Here is an 18,828-nt window from a genome sequence, read left to right on the forward strand (position 1 = left end):
GACTTTGTGTTCTCACTTGCTACAGTTGAGAAATCATGTGTGTCTACCAGTCAGACAATACTGGATTTTGGAGACATTCCAGTTATACAAACCCATGATTCAATTCCTTGCCACTTTTATTGACGAGTTTTTAAATTGTTTTGTTTTGTTTTGTTCCAAAGAGGAAATGGTCCCTTAATGAGTCAGCTCAGCTGGACATTGTCAAGGTAAAAAATGATATAAGTACAACAGTTTCTATTTGACTTTATTCATTCATTCAGCTAAAGTTTATTACGAAATACCAAGCAAAAGACACAGGTCTTTTCCTAAATCGACAAGATTGGTAGTTTCAAAGATTTGTCTGTTTTATTTCACTTCATTAATTCAATAAGATTTATTGACCTCTTACTATGAAACAGCCTCCATGCTGGGCAAATATAATATGAAGATAAATGGGATACAGGCCCAGCCCTCGAAAAGCTCAAAATCTGGTGTAGAATAGATGTGGAAAAATAATTACAATGCAATAAGAAAGGGGCTAAAATGGAGGTATTTACAAAGTGGCGTGAGAAATCAGAGAAAGAAAATGGACTATGTCAGGAAGGGGACATTGTGGGTAAGCTTCACAGAGGAGAGGATATATAAACTGTGTTCTGAAGACCGTAAGGATTTTGCCAGGAAGGAAAATGAGAGAGGACATTTCAAGAAGGAAGACAAATATGTACAAAGGTTCATAGTTAGAAGCAGCAACGCTGAAATAAGATGATAAAATTAAAGCTTAGAGAAGACAAGCAACTTACCTAAGATCACATAACTGGTAAGTAAAAGGGGTGGAGGGAGTTGAACCCAAGCTGAAGGTATTTATGAGAGTGTGTCATACTTCTTGAGATGTTGAGAATCACTGCTCAGGGCTTGGCACACAAGTTCCAGTAGCTTGGACTACATTCAGTAGACAATGCGGAATCATGAAAGGTTTTTAAGCAGAGAAGCAACATGGTCCTCTTTGGACCTTAGAAAGGTAATTCTAACAGTGACTCTCAATCCTGACTGCAATTAGAATCACTTGAGAAGCTTTCAAAAATTACAGGCCAGGAAAGTACTCTAGAACAATTAAGTCAAAATTTCTGAGGATGACATCCAGTTTTCTTTTGTTTTTTAAGTTCCTCAGGGGATTCTAATGTGTGGTTAGGGTCAAGAACTACTTACTGTTCTAGGAGAATGGACTGAAAAATGGAAAAGAACTAATACTTATTAAGCACCTACTATGCTTGAGATTTTGTTTCAAATGCTTTATACAGTAACTATAACCTACATATATTAGGATTAAATCGATAGAACCCTGACCCATTTCAACCATTTTGAGTTCTGTGTGGGGAACAATATTACTCCTAGCCTTAAAGGTAGATATTATAATCCTATAATTCTTATTTTACCAGTGAGGAAACTGAGGCACAGACCAGTGAAATACCAAGATTACTAAATTATTAAATGATACAACTGGATTTACATGTAAGTCTTTCTGACACTCAAAACCCATGCTCTTTCCATTACACACCAATGCCTATGAGCCTAGCTTAATCCTCAGAACAATCCTGAAACAGGTAGGTATCATGATCTTCATTTTACAAATATAAAATGTGATAAGCTAAATCTCTTGCAGTTTTAGAGTGGCTCTCAGTAAATATTTGAAAACTTCCCAGCATGTCTAGATTAAAAGTCCAAATTCCTTACTATGACCTTGTTATAAGACTCTATGAGATCTAGTTTCTATTTGTTCCTCCAACCTTCTCTGTACTACACTTTCTCACTGCAACTTGGCTCCAGTCACCATGGCTATTTCCTCAATGTTCTAAAACTTTTCCCTTCGTGAGACATGTGTTTCTTCTATCTGGAATGTTATTCTATCTGGGAAAGGCTCAAATATCACGTCATCAAAATGAACCTGAATAATCTATCTAAAAGCAGCTCCCCCTTTCTCTACCAATTACACTGCTTTGTTTCACAGCACTTTTCACTTTCATAAATTATCTTGTTTTGTTAACAAAATCTTCTGTTCCCATTAAAAAGTTAAGTTTCCCTAAAAGTCTAGAACAGCGGCAGGCATAAGACAATCTTGATAAACATTTTTTGGAAGGACAAATAAATAATGACGGACAATATAACACATAGTAACATATATAACAACAGGACAATAAAACGGACGAGCATCACACAACCGCCAAGCTCCGTCCCCTAGAGCCACTTCCGCCCACCGCCTAGCCCGAGACCTTCTGGGAGAAGTCCTCCGCGCAGGCGCTTTGGGACCGCGGAGCTTTCTGGGTAAAGATGGATGCGCACGATCTCTTTTGCCGGCTGGGCGCGGGAGCCAAATTCGACCTGAGACGCTTCTCCGCGGACGCAGCCCGATTCCAGGTACTGTGCGTAGAAGGACAGAGTCCGGAATTACTGAGAAGGAGCAGGAGCCAGAGAACGAACTCACTGCTGGGGTACCCAACGCTTGGAGACACCGACACCGTGGCCAGGCTCTGGGGGCATTTTCCCTCCTTTGGCGTTCAGGTTACTCTCAGACCTACCCGGTCTTCTGCATTAATGCTTTCCCCATGCTTTTGTAAACTAAGTTGGGTCTGGCAGAGAGACGTTCCCCTGCGCCTCGTAGTTTATTCAAAGGATAATTGTAATCCTTTCAAAAGCACCTTTTTCTCTGAAACTGGTGGAAAGGAATTTCGGAAGCTGAAACAACTTGACATGGATAGAACAGATTCTTTAACGGTTGTTACCCAGGTTCCCAGGTTTGGCTTGGCATATAACTTTAGTGGGCATGGTTCTTTTGATTCCCGCAACCCTACGGCATGTTAAGTAACAGTGAGGAACAATTTAGAAATTGTGCGGTGGGATCTTACATAGGGAAGTAGTGAGTGATAATCGGGAGAAGTTAGCTTGGACCCAACTGTAGAAAACCTTGACACTGTGACTAGGGGTGTGTGTGTGTGTGTGTGTGTGTATGTATGTATGTATGTATGTATGTATGTATGTATGAGTATGCGCGCGCGCGCGATACGGGTGTTTCATTAGCGGTATAATGTAGTTAAGAGTTTGAAATCTGGAGCCAGATTATTTGGATTCAGATCCTAGATCTGCCAGTTAACAGTTTTCAGACCTTGATCAAGTTAATTAACCTAATGCCTCGATTGTCTCGTTTGTAATATTGCTATTTACCTCATAGGGTTGTTAAAGAATGAAATAATATATGTAAACCTGTTTAGAAATCTGCCTGACAGCATATAAATGTTAGGCTGATAAGCATATACGTGTTAGGTGTTTATCATTATTACTGTTATAAAGTCCGAAAAGATACTGTCTTGGATTCCATTTGCCCAAACACTTGTCAGCACAACAAATATCTGGTGAAAGGGTAAAAATGATGGGGAGACATTGGACGCACGTTCTTATGCCAGTGCTGCTTGGGTGAAAGCCATGCCAGTCAGTCCATAGATTTCATTTCAAATTTTTTGGGTTTTAGGTAGGAAAAAGGAAATATGACTTTGATTCTTCAGAGGTGCCGCAGGGACTAGACTTTTTTGGAAACAAGAAGTCTGTCCCAGGTGAGTGTGGAGGATCAAAAACTCATCAGGAGATTCAAGATGTAGAGAAGAAAGAAGAGAGCTTAACTGAAAAGAAGAGAGAGCAGAACAAGAAAAGAAGGAAGATGATGACTTCAGGTTAGTGTGTAATTTTTTTTTTCTCATTAATTTTTTTCAGTTACAAAAGTAATACAAGCTTATGGTTACAAATCAGACAATATACAGTCATTTGTCAGTTGATGGCATTCAGGTTGCTTCCAGGTATTTGCCATAACAAATATCACTACGATAAAGATTGTTGTACATATATACTTTTGTATAGGGCTAGTTCTGTAATTAGCATTCCAAAAGTGAAGTCACTGGGTGAAAGGTGTGCACACTTCTTTCTTTGAATAGATACTGCAAAATGACTTCCCACATCATGTTTATGCTCGGTACTGTTGATCTTAAGTTTTTTGCCAATCTAATGAATGAAACTTTTATTTACTTTTTCTTGAGTATCTTTTCATGTGCTTTACTGGGTATTTATATTTCAACTTTTGTGAATTTGATCTTACTCTTTGGCTATTTTTCACAGGTTTGTTTGTTTGTTTGTTTTTTTTTCCTGTGCCCTACCATAGGGATATTTATCTTTGTTCTACCTTTCATCATATTTTCTAGTTGGTTGTTGTTTGGATATGGAAAAGCTAGCTGCCTCATTGAAATCTCTTTTTGTTTAAGTAGTGTTTCAGTTACTCTCCGTGTTTTCAAGCATACAGTCTACATATTACATAGCTGAAATAACTAATAAAAGGAAAAGGATGAGCTTCAGAGTGCTGATTTTACCAACTTAGAACTTACCTCTCCTTTTCCAATTTTTATACGTCCTGTTTTATCTAGTTGCAGCAGCTAGTACATTTTCTTTTGTTTAATGTGGAGCTATGGCTTGTGGGCTACACCCAACAATGTTGCACTTAAAATCTTTTAATTTTTTATAATATGTTTTAGAAATTAATTCGGAAGAAAGTTCTACTATACAGTGGATATCATCTGTGGAAGCAAAGATTGAAGATAAAAAGGTTAAAAGAGAAAATAAAGTAACTTCAGGAAAGTTGGAGCATCTCAGAAAAGAAAAGGTTAGAAAAATGTCAGCCCCAAGTGCTTTTCTGGTCTAATGACTTGGGTTATTTTGTTGATAAAAGTGAATATGGTTTTGTTAAGCCGAAAGATTGATTACATTAGTTTTAAGTTTAAAATTTTGAGACTTGAATGAAAATATATAAATTATTCTTGCTTATTTATATGTATATAGACATTATTCTTATAGTATATACTATGTAATTCTTGACCTGTTAAAGTTTCAAGATTGATAATGAGGTTAGGATTAAATTTTTAAAATTTCTTATCCTCTTTTTATAAACATAAAATTGACCTCCTTGCTCCTCTCTGTTAAACTCACGGGTTTAGAAAGATTTCCTCTGACAGAGATTTGAGAGTTAGAATTCTTAAGCCTAGTTTATAACTTGGGACTAGGGGGAGTTGGAAACAAACAAATAAGCCATTGTCATGTCTGCTGCACATCTGCTGTGTTGATGATGGAAAGAATTTATTGTTCAGCTCACTTCAGTAACCCAGAATCCAGAATTTGACTGTTTCTGGATCGGAGAATGGGAAAACAAACCAAATCAACACCACTTGACTCTGCTTTTGGCACTCAGTTTTAATAAGTAGAGTTTAGGGTAAATCATCAAAAAGCAGTGACACTTGTATGCTAAGTGCCATACAAAGAAAATAGAAGGCTTCAATGTCTACCTTCTAGAAGTTTAAATGAGATTATAAGTTATTGCTGGGACATAGTGCATTAATATGAATAAGACATTATTTGTGGCATCAACGCATTAATATGAGGAAAGCGTGGGTAGATAGGTTTCATTGTTATGTATGTCTTCTGTCTATGAAAAGGCATGAAATGTACTTAATATTTCTATCTTTGGGGGCTTGGAATTTAACAGAAAAATTCCATAGGCTACTAAAGCTTATCTAGAAACTACTGTTGCTTTCCAATATCTGACAGTGCATTTGACCATATCCATGGTGTCATTTTATTTTACTTTTCAGATAAACTTCTTGCGGAATAAACACAAAATTCACGTCCAAGGAACTGATCTTCCTGACCCAATTGCTACATTTCAGCAACTTGAACAGGAATATAAAATCAGTTCTCAACTACTTCAGAATATTCTAGATGCAGGCTTCCAAGTACCTACGCCAATCCAAATGCAAGCCATTCCAGTGATGCTACATGTGAGTATGAAGATCTAGAATGCCTCTAACAGCCCTTCCTGTGTTTGCTCATTTTCTTGTCTTTGAAATCTTCCTTTCTACCTTGCCTTCCCCGTATTGAAATCCTTCCCTTACTTTTAAGGTCCATCTCAAATGCCTGTGCCTTCATAAAACTTGTGTTGATCACTACAGCTAGATGTGATCTTTTTTCTTTACCAGCACTCCCCTACCATTCAAGTCTCTGTGATATTTAGTGTTCTTTTTCTTGCAGCATCAATCTTATACTTTACACTATCGTATATTTGTAGTGATTATTTTTTCCATTTTACCAGAGTGTAAATGGAAAAGATCAATATAATTAGTGCAAATCTGAGGTTAGAGACTATATTGTTTGTTTATTCATGATTTTGTTTATAATCCCAGGAACTATTTCAGAAATATAGAATTCTTGTACTAACTTGACTTTTTTTCTCAATGCTTTTTATTGTTGAAATATACTTTATATATAATAAAATACTTAGATTTTCAGTGCACAGTTCAGTGAGTTTCAACAATATATACCCTATGTAACCATCTTCCCAATGAAGATGTATAACATCTCTATGACCCCAGAAAATTCTCTTGTGCCCTTTCCATTCTGTCCTCACCCCATTCCTGCCCGGAGGTAACCGCTGTTCTGATTTCTGTTGTCATGTTAGATTTGCCTCTTCCAAAATGTCATATGAGTGTAATCATTCATTATTTATTCTTTTATTCCTGGTTTCTTTCACTCTGCCTACTATTTTTGAGATTCATCCATATTGCATATAGCAGTAGTTTGTTACCAAGTATTATTCTGTTGTAAGACTGTACTACAATTTGTATATCCACCTATTGATGTATACGTTAACCTAGATGTTTGGAAATTAAGTCTTTCTGAGGTTTCATTTTGTAGCGATGAGAACTGACTTTTTCCCCCACATAACCAAGGTGGCCTTCAGTTCTGGTAGCCATAGGCTACGAAGTACCATTTCATTCATACTAGTCCTTTTCATTTTTTTTTGGAAACTGAAATGAGAATACATTTGAATGATGATGTTAACTCATAATAAATTTGCTTTTAATTTTCACTTAAGATTATTTCTGTCATGACTTTAGCTTAAAGCTTTAACAAATCACATTGACTTTCTGAAGATTGTTTCCCATAGATTGTCACTCAGATTATTGCCAGTTTTTATTTCTTACTTTCAGCCATTCTGTTAATAACTAAAACCTTCCCTAGAGATTGAGCAGGACAAAAAGTTGGTTTTGTAATTTTGCTTTGATAAGAAGTTTAGTGGGAAAGAAAATTGAAATAATGGAAATAATTGAGGCTGTGAATTATCCAAATCTTACTTATCCACATTCTTTACCCAGTTCAGATGGACTTCAGTGACAGTGCTCAGAAACTCCATTGGGGAGTTGGTGGCAGGGGTGGAAAGCGGATATGGGAGAAATTAGAAGAGTGATGGGAACATGATGATTGGATTTGTTAGATGTAATTTTATTTGTTATTTTTATGGCTGGTAGCATTATTTGACCAGGCTCCGAAAAATTTATGTACTTTTTCTTGTACTTAATGTACTCTGTTTATAGGGTCGAGAACTTCTGGCTTCTGCTCCTACTGGATCTGGAAAGACTTTGGCTTTTAGCATTCCCATTTTAATACACTTGAAACAACCCACAAATAAAGGCTTCAGAGCCCTGATTATATCACCAACACGAGAACTTGCCAGCCAGGTATGACTTGTGGTTCCTGAAGAGGATGTGTTTGGTGTTCGTTTCAGTCATCTTTTTATTTGAGGGTAATAAAAAGGTCTCAGAAGAGTAAGGCCTGTGTCTTTTGTCATGGTCAAGTATTCTATACAGAGCACACTTCAATGTACATTACTGCATATAGGCAAATCTTTTATAATTTTCTAAAACATTTTAACATTTATACTTCTTTGGTGAATATTTTAGGATCATTGAAGTTAAAAGGCTATGGTAATATATAGTTTTTCTAAAATTTATTTTCTCACCTAGAAAAATGAAACTTCATCTCAGTTTTTGAGAAAGTAAAACTACGCAATGATTTGCTCCACTCTCCCTCCCAATGTGCTTAATATAAAATACATGCCAAGTATAAAATAGTTTTACAATAGTTCTTTATTCTAAAAACAATATGTAACAGATTGTAAGAGTTTGGATTTTATCTCTTAAAACTAGTTTACTAGACCTGAAGAAACTACCGAATCTTATTAGGCATTGAAGTTGCAAAATGCTGAAATGCAAGTCAATCTACAGATTATTACAGGTTTAATTTCAAATATTCATGAATTTGTAAAGGATTTATTTTATTAATAATGTAAAAGACTATATAATCTAAGTATTTTAGTAGCTATGTTTTTATCATTTTCTGTTTTAGATTCACCGAGAGTTAGTAAAAATATCTGAGGGAACAGGATTCAGGATACACATGATCCACAAAGCAGCAGTTGCAGCCAAGAAATTTGGACCAAAATCATCTAAGAAGTTTGGTAAGAGATTCATGCTTGCAATGTTAGAACATGAAGGGGATTTGGAAATTACAGATATGCTAATTGCCATCTAAGAATTCTTAGTGTAGTCATTGCATATAATTTGACTCTTAAGCGAAAAGAGATAGCCCCACTCTCACCCAGTAGTTATTATAAATAAATACTAGTGGTTCTCAACCAAAAGCAGTTTTGCCTCCCCCCACCCCCACCCCCCTCCACCCCAGGGACATTTGGCAATATCTAGAGACATTTTAAGTTGTCAAAAATGGGGAGGGGTGATACTAATCTGTAGCGGGGATGCTGTTAAACATCCTACAATGTACAAGACAGCCTCCTACAACGAAGAGTTGTCTGGACTAAAAACGTGAATAGTGCTGAGGTTGAGAAACCCTCCTTTACTTTACACTATTGATTTTTAACCTGCTGTGGAAATACTCTGCAGAAAAGAATAGCTTACATCCTACCCTTACATCAGCCAGAGAATCTGCTTTTACCTGTCTTATCTTGAGCTTATGAATAAAATTTCATTTAAAAAAGGATTTTTCTGGAAGAAAAAAAGTTTGAAAATTATATTGTTGATTTATAGTGTCCTTGCCTCTTAGAAGCTGAACAGATCAAATATAATAATAGAATAGGGATATACTAATTTGTGCTATGATGGATAAAAGAAAAATACGTGTATTAGCTTACTGACAAGAACTTTTATGTAGTTTGTGTGTAGTGAGTGTAACCACTCCCTCCTCTCTCCACTTCAGGTTATTAACAAATTTAGGAGGCTTAATTCTCAAGAAGGATGAATCTTGTGTTTGCAATTTATACCATTTGTTTTCCCTATAGATATTCTTGTGACCACTCCAAATCGACTAATCTATTTATTAAAGCAGGATCCTCCAGGAATAGACTTAACAAGGTACAGATAATATTTTAATGTCTTCCATGAGTGTTTTTCATTTAGACGATTATGTTTTGTTGTCAAGTGCTTATATTACTGCCCTTTAGAGCTTGCTATCTGCCGGCTTTCAGTTAAGTGTTGGTGTTGAGAATAATGGTTTTCATTAAACTCACAGAAAAATAACTCTCTGGTTTAGAAGTTACAGATTCTGCTGAGCAGTTAGTACAGAATTCCTTTAGACTTCTTTTATGTCTTTCAGCAATAGTAATGTTTATAAAATTTATGAGAAGCTCTGTTGTTGCTAATGAAACCTCATGTCTTTGGGGCTAATGGAATAGGTACACTAATTTATGTTTATCTTTTTACCTTTTTCTTGAACCTTTTTGTGGTATGGTTTGACTTCTTCATGTGTCCTCATAGTTCAGTAAAGTGTCTTGGATCTTCCTGTTCAATACCTACAAGTTGTTTTGTTATTTCTTAGTGTTGAATGGCTGGTAGTAGATGAATCAGATAAACTGTTTGAAGATGGCAAAACTGGGTTCAGAGACCAGCTGGCTTCCATTTTCCTGGCCTGCACATCCCACAAGGTCAGAAGAGCTATGTTCAGTGCAACTTTTGCATATGATGTTGAGCAGTGGTGCAAACTCAACCTGGACAATGTTATTACTGTATCCATTGGAGCAAGGTAATTGCTCTTCCTCATTATCTCACTGATTATTTTCTTAAATACAAGTCATTTTATTTTTAGACTCAAGGAGATAGGTTTTTTGGCCTAAGAATAATGGAGAGAATTTTACTGTAAGAAACGGAAAGAAAGTATTCTTTAAAGTTAAGATTGATTAAGAATTTCCTGTATTAGAATATCCCAAGAGGAGATTTTCATATTGTCATATTAGTATTCCCATCATCATGCTTATAGTTGATTTTTCCCATCCACAAAGTATGGCATGAGTTCTGTGGCCACCTAGAGGATTTAGTTTCTTTGATGTCTGAACTACACAGAGGAGGAAACTGATGTTATTGAGCAGCTTGATTTATATAATTCCTATTAAAAATATTTTGGGGAGCATTTTATGCTAAAAGAATGCTCAATTGTAGAAAAAGTTTTGGAAATGATGATATTGCCACTTGGTAGAATATTGTACAACCCATGAAATGATAAGTATGAAAACTAGCTATATGAAAAAGTACTGTGATACTATGTTAAGTTAAAAAGAAGCCAAATGGAAGAGTGAAGAATACCCTGTCTACTTTAAATTTAACTCCTGTGTATAAAAAGAAAATAGAACAAATTCACGATAAATATAAAGACAGACAACAGAAAGGAAAAAATATGACGTAGTATAATGTATCACAGCAGCTTATAGAGTGTTAATAAAGCCTTAAGATATCTTACCCCCAACTGTCTGTCTCTAGATAAACCCTTGCTAATCATTAATAAAAAAAATTTAGCCATATGAATAACCTTAAAAATGTTCTCATTATTTTATCCAATTTTACTTTGAGAAATATTTTGTAAGTAAATAATTAAACGTGAAAATTTATGACTAGAACACAACAAAATGTCAAAATTTATTCTAAAATGATAGAATTGTGAGAAATTTATTGTTTGTATTTTTCAAATTTCCTTGAGATAACATTTTTGTAAGTGGAATAAAACATTTTAAAATAACCGTCTTCAAGTTAAAATATAATTAAGTACTTATATATTGACAGTGAAAAAGTTCATTCTGTTGCATGTAAATTATTTCATGTATTTAGGTTTTGTGGGGGTTAAGAATTGGCTGTTAAAAACTGTAAGGTATGTTTTCTTCTCAGGAATTCTGCAGTAGAGACTGTAGAACAAGAGCTTCTCTTTGTTGGGTCCGAGACTGGAAAACTTCTAGCCATGAGAGAACTTATTAAAAAGGTATATTTGGAATACATTCTTGAATTTTGAGAAATTTCACCAAGCCTGATATTACTGGTAGGAGGCTGAGCACAATTCCTGCATCATATTTAGTAATCCAGTGGTAAATTGTTAAGACGCACATTGGGCCAACTCTCATCCCAAGGAGGAGAGGCTCACCTATTAGAATATAGTAAGTTTTCTTTTCTCAGCTCAGATTAGTCTAGGGAAAGCCCTACCTGATGCTGTAAAGCCTCCTTTTTCCACATCTGTATATACATCTGCCCCCTGTATCTACCCCCACCCCTTTACTGGTTTCTTACAGAACTGGGGCATTGTAGAATGAGCAGGACACTGACTAGGGTTTTCTCTTTGTAGCCCTTTAGTAAATATTGAGTAGAAGCCGTAGTTAAAAGGTTAAGTACTAAATGGTCAGGGTTGCGGGTAATAAACGAAATGTAAGTCCTAAGCGGGTAATAAACGAAATGTAAGTCCTAGTCTTTTTTAGAGGCTAAAATATATTCGTGTAAAATAAACATACAGTGTAGTTTATGATAAAGGTCCATAAAAGGCAATAGAGTGTTTTTCTTAAACATTCATGTAGTTATAATGGTGCCATTAAGGTCATCACATTTTAAGCAGAATCAAAACAGTTCTGAGGCATGGAAGCCAAGAGATTATTGTTTCAAGGAGTAGGTGTCCATCGCTAAAGAAAGGGAAAGGAGGTTAATTAGACACAATTATTGGAATTAGCAAGATGGAGAGTACAGTTCAAGTTGCATAGAAAGAACTTATAGGGAATGGATGATGAAGAAGACAGATTTAGAACACTGGTCCAAGGAATTTGGCAATGAAAGTACACTAAATGAATTGGGTTCTTTTATGAACTAAAATCATGAAATTCTGCGATTATATTTTTGATTATGGGTTATGTGTGCTTATTTTTGTCTTTTAGGGTTTCACTCCACCTGTTCTTGTTTTTGTTCAGTCCATTGAAAGGGCTAAGGAACTTTTTCACGAGCTCATATATGAAGGTATTAACGTGGATGTTATTCATGCAGACAGAACACAGCAACAGGTAAAGTGAAATGTATACTTTCGAAATGATAAAACTAAATTTTAAAATATTGGTATTAAACTTAAAAAGTACTTATTTTGCATTCCTAAAGTTGTACTAAAACATTTAATATATGTTCTATTAACCAGAGAGATAACACAGTCCACAGTTTCAGAGCAGGAAAAATCTGGGTCCTTATTTGTACAGCCTTGCTAGCCAGAGGAATTGATTTTAAAGGTGTGAACTTGGTAATCAACTATGACTTTCCAACCAGCTCAGTGGAATATATCCACAGGATAGGTGAGTTGTCCCCTGCCTCACGACTCATCCATCTTAGCACCTCTACTCTTCCCTACAAACATGCTCATTTTTTAGTGCTGTGAAAATCCAGCAACTTTTATATTAATCTTGAAGATGCCTTCCCTTGCCCCAAAGTGTTTTTTTATGGTCTGATTTCTCTTAGGTCGCACTGGAAGAGCAGGCCATAAAGGAAAAGCTGTTACATTTTTCACTGAAGATGATAAACCATTATTAAGAAGGTAAATTAGGAAAAATCATTTAGTATTAAATTCACAAAATTGATTCATTATTCTTATACATGTATACAATTAGGCTATGTCCCAAATTCTGTTATGTTATTAGTCAACCAAATTTTAGCCATGTGAAAAAGAAGAAATGATCAAAAAGACTTGTTTTTGCCTTTTCATTATTAGAATTTGGGAATATTCATTAAGTTTCAGACTTACAGAATTTTCCCAGTAGCCACAGTTGATGTTACTCACAATGTAACATTAAGATTTTTGGATGAGTGAATAGTTTAAAGTTAACTCCTGAGTCTCTTCAGTCCAGTCAAAATTATATCTTACCATGGTACATCATTCCCATTACTCTTAGGGGCAGATGGAGTTTAGTACCAGGAAAAACTATTTTAGTGACAGACTCCAGTATTATTCAACCGTAGCCCCTTGAAGCCTGGATAACATATGATAGATATACTTTTAGAATCATGGGTCTTAATTTAGTTCATCGTCATAGATTTTAATAAAGTGTCCTACACGTTGGCTGCCTACAGAAAATTTAGGCTAATGATAATTGATAACACGTCACATTTCTATAATCAAAATTGAGTTATGGCCAAAAGCACTTGTCCTTTGTTCCGTTTATCAGTTTTGGCAGAGATTTTGATTTGTGCCTTCTGAGCCTTGGCTCTGTCAGCCTTGGTTTTACTTTTAGCACTTTCACGTGTGTATGTGTAGGGATGTATTTTCAAAAGTTTAGATTCACCTAAAGTCTCCCCAGCAACTCCAAGCATTTGAAACTGATGACTCTCATATTAGTGTAACTATGTACTTCAGTTTTGCATCTGGGAAATGGAGATAATGAGTATTTGGAGTATTTATTGCAAAGGTTTGTTGTGAGGATTGAATAAGTTATTATACATGAAAAGCTTAAAACAATGCCAAGCCCGTAGTAAGCACTATCATTTAATAAATTTATGCTTGACTCTGGCTCATCAGTTCATTTATTTTAGTCCAGCAGATAGTTCTCTCAGTAATCCAATGTGATTGCATCTGGTGATAATTGATAATATATCAAAACACTTTATTGGATTACTTTTTCGTTTGTGTAGTTTTAGTTCCTCTTGTATTGTGCAGTGGGTTTAAGTTCATAAACATCAGTTTGATAAGATACAAATTTATGTCTATGGGTACGTTTTTCAGCGTTGCCAACGTTATACAGCAGGCCGGATGTCCTGTACCAGAATACATAAAAGGTTTCCAAAAACTACTAAGGTACAGTCTTGAATTTACCTGGAGATTCTCTCTTTATCTCTTTGCATATACTTGCTTTTATGCTCTTATACTTTATAGTTCTAATAAATACTGTTAGAACATTTTAAGCTACAGATTTTCCTTTTAAATATTTGTGAATACTTTTAAGTATTCACATTTTTTTAAAATTATTTAATGTGAATGAAATATGTTTAGATTTTATTTTAGTTTATAAAACTGGTAAAAATCAGTTAATTGGCCAAAATTCTAATGCTTGTTGGCACAGGATATGAGGTTGATACAAGACATATTTCACTCATAATCACTGCTTTTTTCATTTAAAAAATTGATTAAATTTATCATCCCTTTGGATTACCTTTCTAAATGCTATTAGTAATGTAGGATATTAAAATGGATGTGCTGTCACTGTTAACTGATATGTGGATAAAAAATTTTATGATCGAGAATCAAAACTTGTTTTAGTTTTAGCTCTTTTAAATTAATTACACTAAATTTAATTCTTTCCTTTTTTACTTTGTAACTTTCAGCAAACAAAAGAAAAAGATGATTAAGAAGCCACTGAAAAGGGAAAGCATTAGTACAACTCCAAAATATTTCTTAGAAAAAGCTAAGGATAAACGGTAAGTGCATGTGAGAAAAGTAACTGACTCCATCAGTTATAGGAGGCATTATTTTTCCTTACGGTAAGTTTTTGGAAGTAGAATTGATAGGCCTACGGTTCGTCACAGAATGTAGTTAAAGTAATATATCTTAGGTTGGCTGTGATTTGGGAACTTGGATGATTCATTTTGGAATTTTTCTGTATCTGTATATCAATGATCTGTTTTTTTTTCCATCTCTGAAAATATGATTTTAATTCACTATGAATTAGAATTGCACTGCCCACCTTCTCCACACAGCCTACATGAGGACATAACTACTGAGGCCAATAGTTAGGACTCACATTGATGGAGCCTTACTTGAATCTCCATATTCTGGGCAGGATTTTGGTATATTTTTAGACTTATGCTGAAGCACATTGTAACACCTCTAAAAAGTATGACTTGGTTAAATTTGTAGTAGTTTAGCTGAGTTTTATGGGGATTTTAAAATACAGATTTTTTAGCATATATACAAGACTAATTTTGCCTAGTACTGCTAGGAAGCTACATATTTTGATAAGAGCAGGCTTACGTATTCTGAACAGTACAACTCTTCCCACTATTTATGGAAAATAACACTCTTCAAAATCCACTTAGCCAGTTAATATATATGAAATATAGGCATTTACTGAGTACCCATTGCCCTGCCACATACTTGATGGTAGTTTGTTATACAAATGACTATAGCGTGAGACCCATTTCCTGAGTTAAGGAAAGGATATTAGTATACAAGACAAAAATTAGAGAATAATTTTTAAATAAAATAGTTTAGAGAAAGGAAAAGTCATTATGGCTTGGTATAGTCACAGAAAGTTTCAAGGAGGTAGAACACCTAACATTGTGTATTGACTGTGGGAAATAATGTTCAGCTCAAGTATATAGAGAGTACAGAGTGTCTCAAAGTTTTAATTAGTTTTAAGCTTTAATAACTTGGGAAGAATAAGTGCTACAAACTTACAAAAAATGTCATTCGAAAGAGTAATCTTTTGAATTTCATTTGTATTTAGTTTGTGAGTTCTTAATACATTTTTTATTTTAATTTTTTGTGGCAAGTTTCTGGGTAACACTTAGACCACGGGATTGGTAGAGAAGGGCACTCTGCTTGGCCACCTGATCTGTCTCGTTAGACTCTTTCTGTTGGTGGGCCACATCAGAACTGTACATGCATTAGAACCTCGTTTTTTGGGTAATATTAAAGCTAGCATTGCAAATGCAATCCTTTCAGGCCCTGAGCAACAGCTAATGAAAGTTTTTACAAAGGTTGAAACTCAGAGCATAAGATGGTAGCTATGTTGAATTTTAATAAGAAGCATCAGTTTTTTAGATAATTACATTTTAAATGTTGATTTTTGTCAGTTTGTAGCATTTATACTTGTGAGGTTATTAAAACTTAAAGCTGCACTGAGACTTTGAGGACATTTGTTATATATTTTCTCTCTAGACTCCTATGTAAAATGCTCTCCATTTTCTTCACATTTAAAGGCCATACTTCTTAACATAGCGTACAAACGAGAGCTAATCTGATTCTGGTTTACCTTTCCAATATAGATGTTCATTTAATGATTCGATCCACACCTGTAGCTTCATGCCTCTATGTTGATAACTCTCACATTTATATCTTCAGGTCCAGCTTCCCAAATGAGCTATAAATCTGAAAATAATACTAACTCTGCCATTCAAGGTTGTTTGAGGATTAAACGAGTAATAACATTGAGAACTTGGCATTACTATACTATGATATGTAAACATCGATTATTAACTTGTTTTCTTTTCCTGTGTTGACACGTAGTTGATGGCAGTCACCATTTACTGAACTCTAAAAAATCAGACCATTGGGGTTCATGTCTCATATTTATTACCAGTGTGTGATCAGCAAGTTGCCCATCACCCTGCTTCATTTTCCTTATCTGTAAAATGCATTTAATAATACAATCTTCTTCATAAATTAGGCAGATTATCCAAGGTGATACATATAAAGCACCTATAATAGTATTAGCCATTAATCAACATGAACTCTATTAGGTCAGTGTCAGAATATTGTAGTGTAGTGTAGTTTATTGTGACCTTTCTGTGTCCCTTAGATGATTGTGGTTTTTCTAAAGGGCAGAGACCTAATGCCTCATATATTTGATTATACAGTAGATTTCAATAAGTGTTTATTAAACTAGTAGACTTGGAAAGTACGTATTTCTAGAATTTCTGATTTAACTTTCCTTACTTTCCTTGTCACAGGAAAAAGCTCACTGCTCAGAACAGCCAGAAGAAAGTAGCTCTTGAAGACAAAAGTTAAAAATAGTGTTTTTAAAAGACTGTATCAGAAATGTAATTTTATCATCCCAGCATGAATGTTGTTTTCACGGAACATTTCGTCTTAAAATCACCTGTATCAAACACTTGAAATCAACTACAAGAATATGGGACTGGTAAAAAATTATAAACTTTCTGTGCATTATGTCAAATTTCAATTGTAGGTGGCTGTGACTTTTAAATGATAACACAATGAAAAGAACATTCATTGACATTTCTGTGGTTTGAAACCAGAAAGATACTTCTTATAGAAGAACAAAGCTTATACTAAAAATAACAACACCCAAAATATGGTGAATTCTTAAGGATTTTTCCTTTCAAGTGTGAAGGAATGTGTGATGTATGCTATGGAGAAACATCTGGAACCAAATTTCAGAGTAAGCCTTGAAATTGAATGCCACTTCCCATCCACCCTGCCTTTTTTTTTTTTTTTTGAATGGACAAGAAGCCGCACAGGCTGTCTACCAAGAAGAAACCTACTGCTCTTATTTAACTTAATTTCTTGTTGGCCTTTTGTGGTATGAGCCACAAAAAAGAGATGCCTCATCTGTGGCTGGTTATTTAAGTACTCTAGGTTTTTAAATTCTTTGGTCTATTAAATACTCTTATATCTCATCAGCAAGGTAGCTCATGCCTTCCCTGTCATAATGTTGTAACTACAAGATGTGGTCAGCCTTTTCCTTTCATTTTCCATTTCACCGTGCTCTTTCTTGTCTCTTTCCATTCAAGATGACTTTGTGTGAAAACTGATAAACATTTTATCCTGATAAGGAAGAATGTTCCCGTTACTTGATATACCTCTGGCTCCTTTTTCTTATAGTTTATCTTTCCTGAGGCTTTATGGCCCTTTATTCATTTAGTAAGCAGGTCTCTGCCAAAGGTAAAGGATCATGATGGAGACTATTCGCTATTAGCAGATTTTTCTCAGTTGATAGTTTTATACAGTGGAATAAAAAATAACTATAATGTAAGGTACTTAGATTGACACCTGACATGAACATTAGTTTTTATTATTAACAGTACTACAGTCCTATAAGATAATGTTTTCTCAGCAGCATTTGAATTAAACATTTCCTTTATTCTCAGCCTTTTACTCTAAAGTCAGGACAGGTAGATGCCCAACTTGAATATTTTAGATAGAACAAAAATTGTTCCATCTTCAGAATTTACAAAAATAGGGACCACTTGCTACAAGGTGCAAAAAATACAAGCATGTGGGTTTTTTAGTTTTTACAAGCAGATCCCTGACCCAAGATATATTCTGAAGGTAGGGGTATCGCTGCCACTCATTTGCCAGCATATGACTTTGAATAAGTTCTTTAATTTCTCAGAGCTTGTTTTTTTTTTTTTTTTCATTTATGAAGTTGGGGGTAATGCCAATTATGTCTCAAGATTAGAAGTACTTAGCACTATTCCTAACATGTAAATTCACAACAGATAGTCCTTAAACATAATATTTGGTTAGGAATACAAGGCTTGATAACACAGTCCCTACCCTTACTGTGTAGTGGTGGGGATAAAGGAACAAATAGTGTGGCAAATGCTGTGTTAGACATAAGGCTATGATGCTGAAGCATCACAGGAGGGCATCTAATCCATACTGGTAATGTCGTGAAAGGCTGACATCCTGAGCTGAGTCCTGCAGATGTAAGAATCAGTAGGCAAAAGAGAACAAACTCTCCCAGACAAACAGATCTATGATCCTTAATAAACTCCCTACATTTGACTTCCTCCTTTTTCGTATTTTCTCCTGTGTGACCACCCATCTGTAAATAAAAGTGGCTACATAAACCTGTAATCAACTTGGTTTGTTAATGGACTAATAACTGTGTTTTACACCTTTATATCAGTTGGAACAATCTACATAAACATCAGTTTCTCCTAAAGAAGG

General features: G+C 35.0%; 1 protein-coding gene across 2 annotated transcripts; it reads left to right on the top strand.

The window, feature by feature from the left end:
• The first annotated feature begins 2,241 nt into the window (after positions 1–2,241).
• Positions 2,242–18,735, top strand: DDX52 (DExD-box helicase 52). Of its 2 annotated transcripts, none has more exons than XM_011379380.2 (15): positions 2,242–2,391; positions 3,500–3,698; positions 4,548–4,675; positions 5,658–5,843; positions 7,437–7,580; positions 8,248–8,359; positions 9,197–9,269; positions 9,733–9,936; positions 11,070–11,160; positions 12,095–12,217; positions 12,346–12,496; positions 12,660–12,735; positions 13,918–13,989; positions 14,517–14,609; positions 16,863–18,735. In XM_011379380.2, exons 1-15 carry the CDS (start codon positions 2,305–2,307, stop codon positions 16,918–16,920), a joined length of 1,797 nt encoding a protein of 598 aa, XP_011377682.1. In that variant the 5' UTR covers positions 2,242–2,304; the 3' UTR covers positions 16,921–18,735. The 2 variants fall into 2 exon arrangements, with proteins under 2 accessions (XP_011377682.1, XP_023378623.1); XM_023522855.1 differs by lacking the exon at positions 2,242–2,391 and adding an exon at positions 2,396–2,535.
• The last annotated feature ends 93 nt before the right edge of the window (positions 18,736–18,828 follow it).

This window comes from Pteropus vampyrus, unplaced genomic scaffold (assembly GCF_000151845.1).
Source record: "Pteropus vampyrus isolate Shadow unplaced genomic scaffold, Pvam_2.0 Scaffold358, whole genome shotgun sequence".
NCBI classification, from domain to species: Eukaryota; Metazoa; Chordata; class Mammalia; order Chiroptera; family Pteropodidae; genus Pteropus; species Pteropus vampyrus.

What these genes read in the sequence shown, in the direction of transcription:
- DDX52 (XM_011379380.2), top strand. Translation starts at nt 2,305, where the DNA reads ATGGATGCGCACGATCTCTTTTGCCGGCTGGGCGCGGGAGCCAAATTC. An exon ending in TGAGAGAACTTATTAAAAAG is followed by an intron (nt 11,161 to 12,094) that starts GTATATTTGGAA and finishes TTTGTCTTTTAG; the next exon opens with GGTTTCACTCCACCTGTTCT. An exon ending in CAGACAGAACACAGCAACAG is followed by an intron (nt 12,218 to 12,345) that starts GTAAAGTGAAAT and finishes TCTATTAACCAG; the next exon opens with AGAGATAACACAGTCCACAG.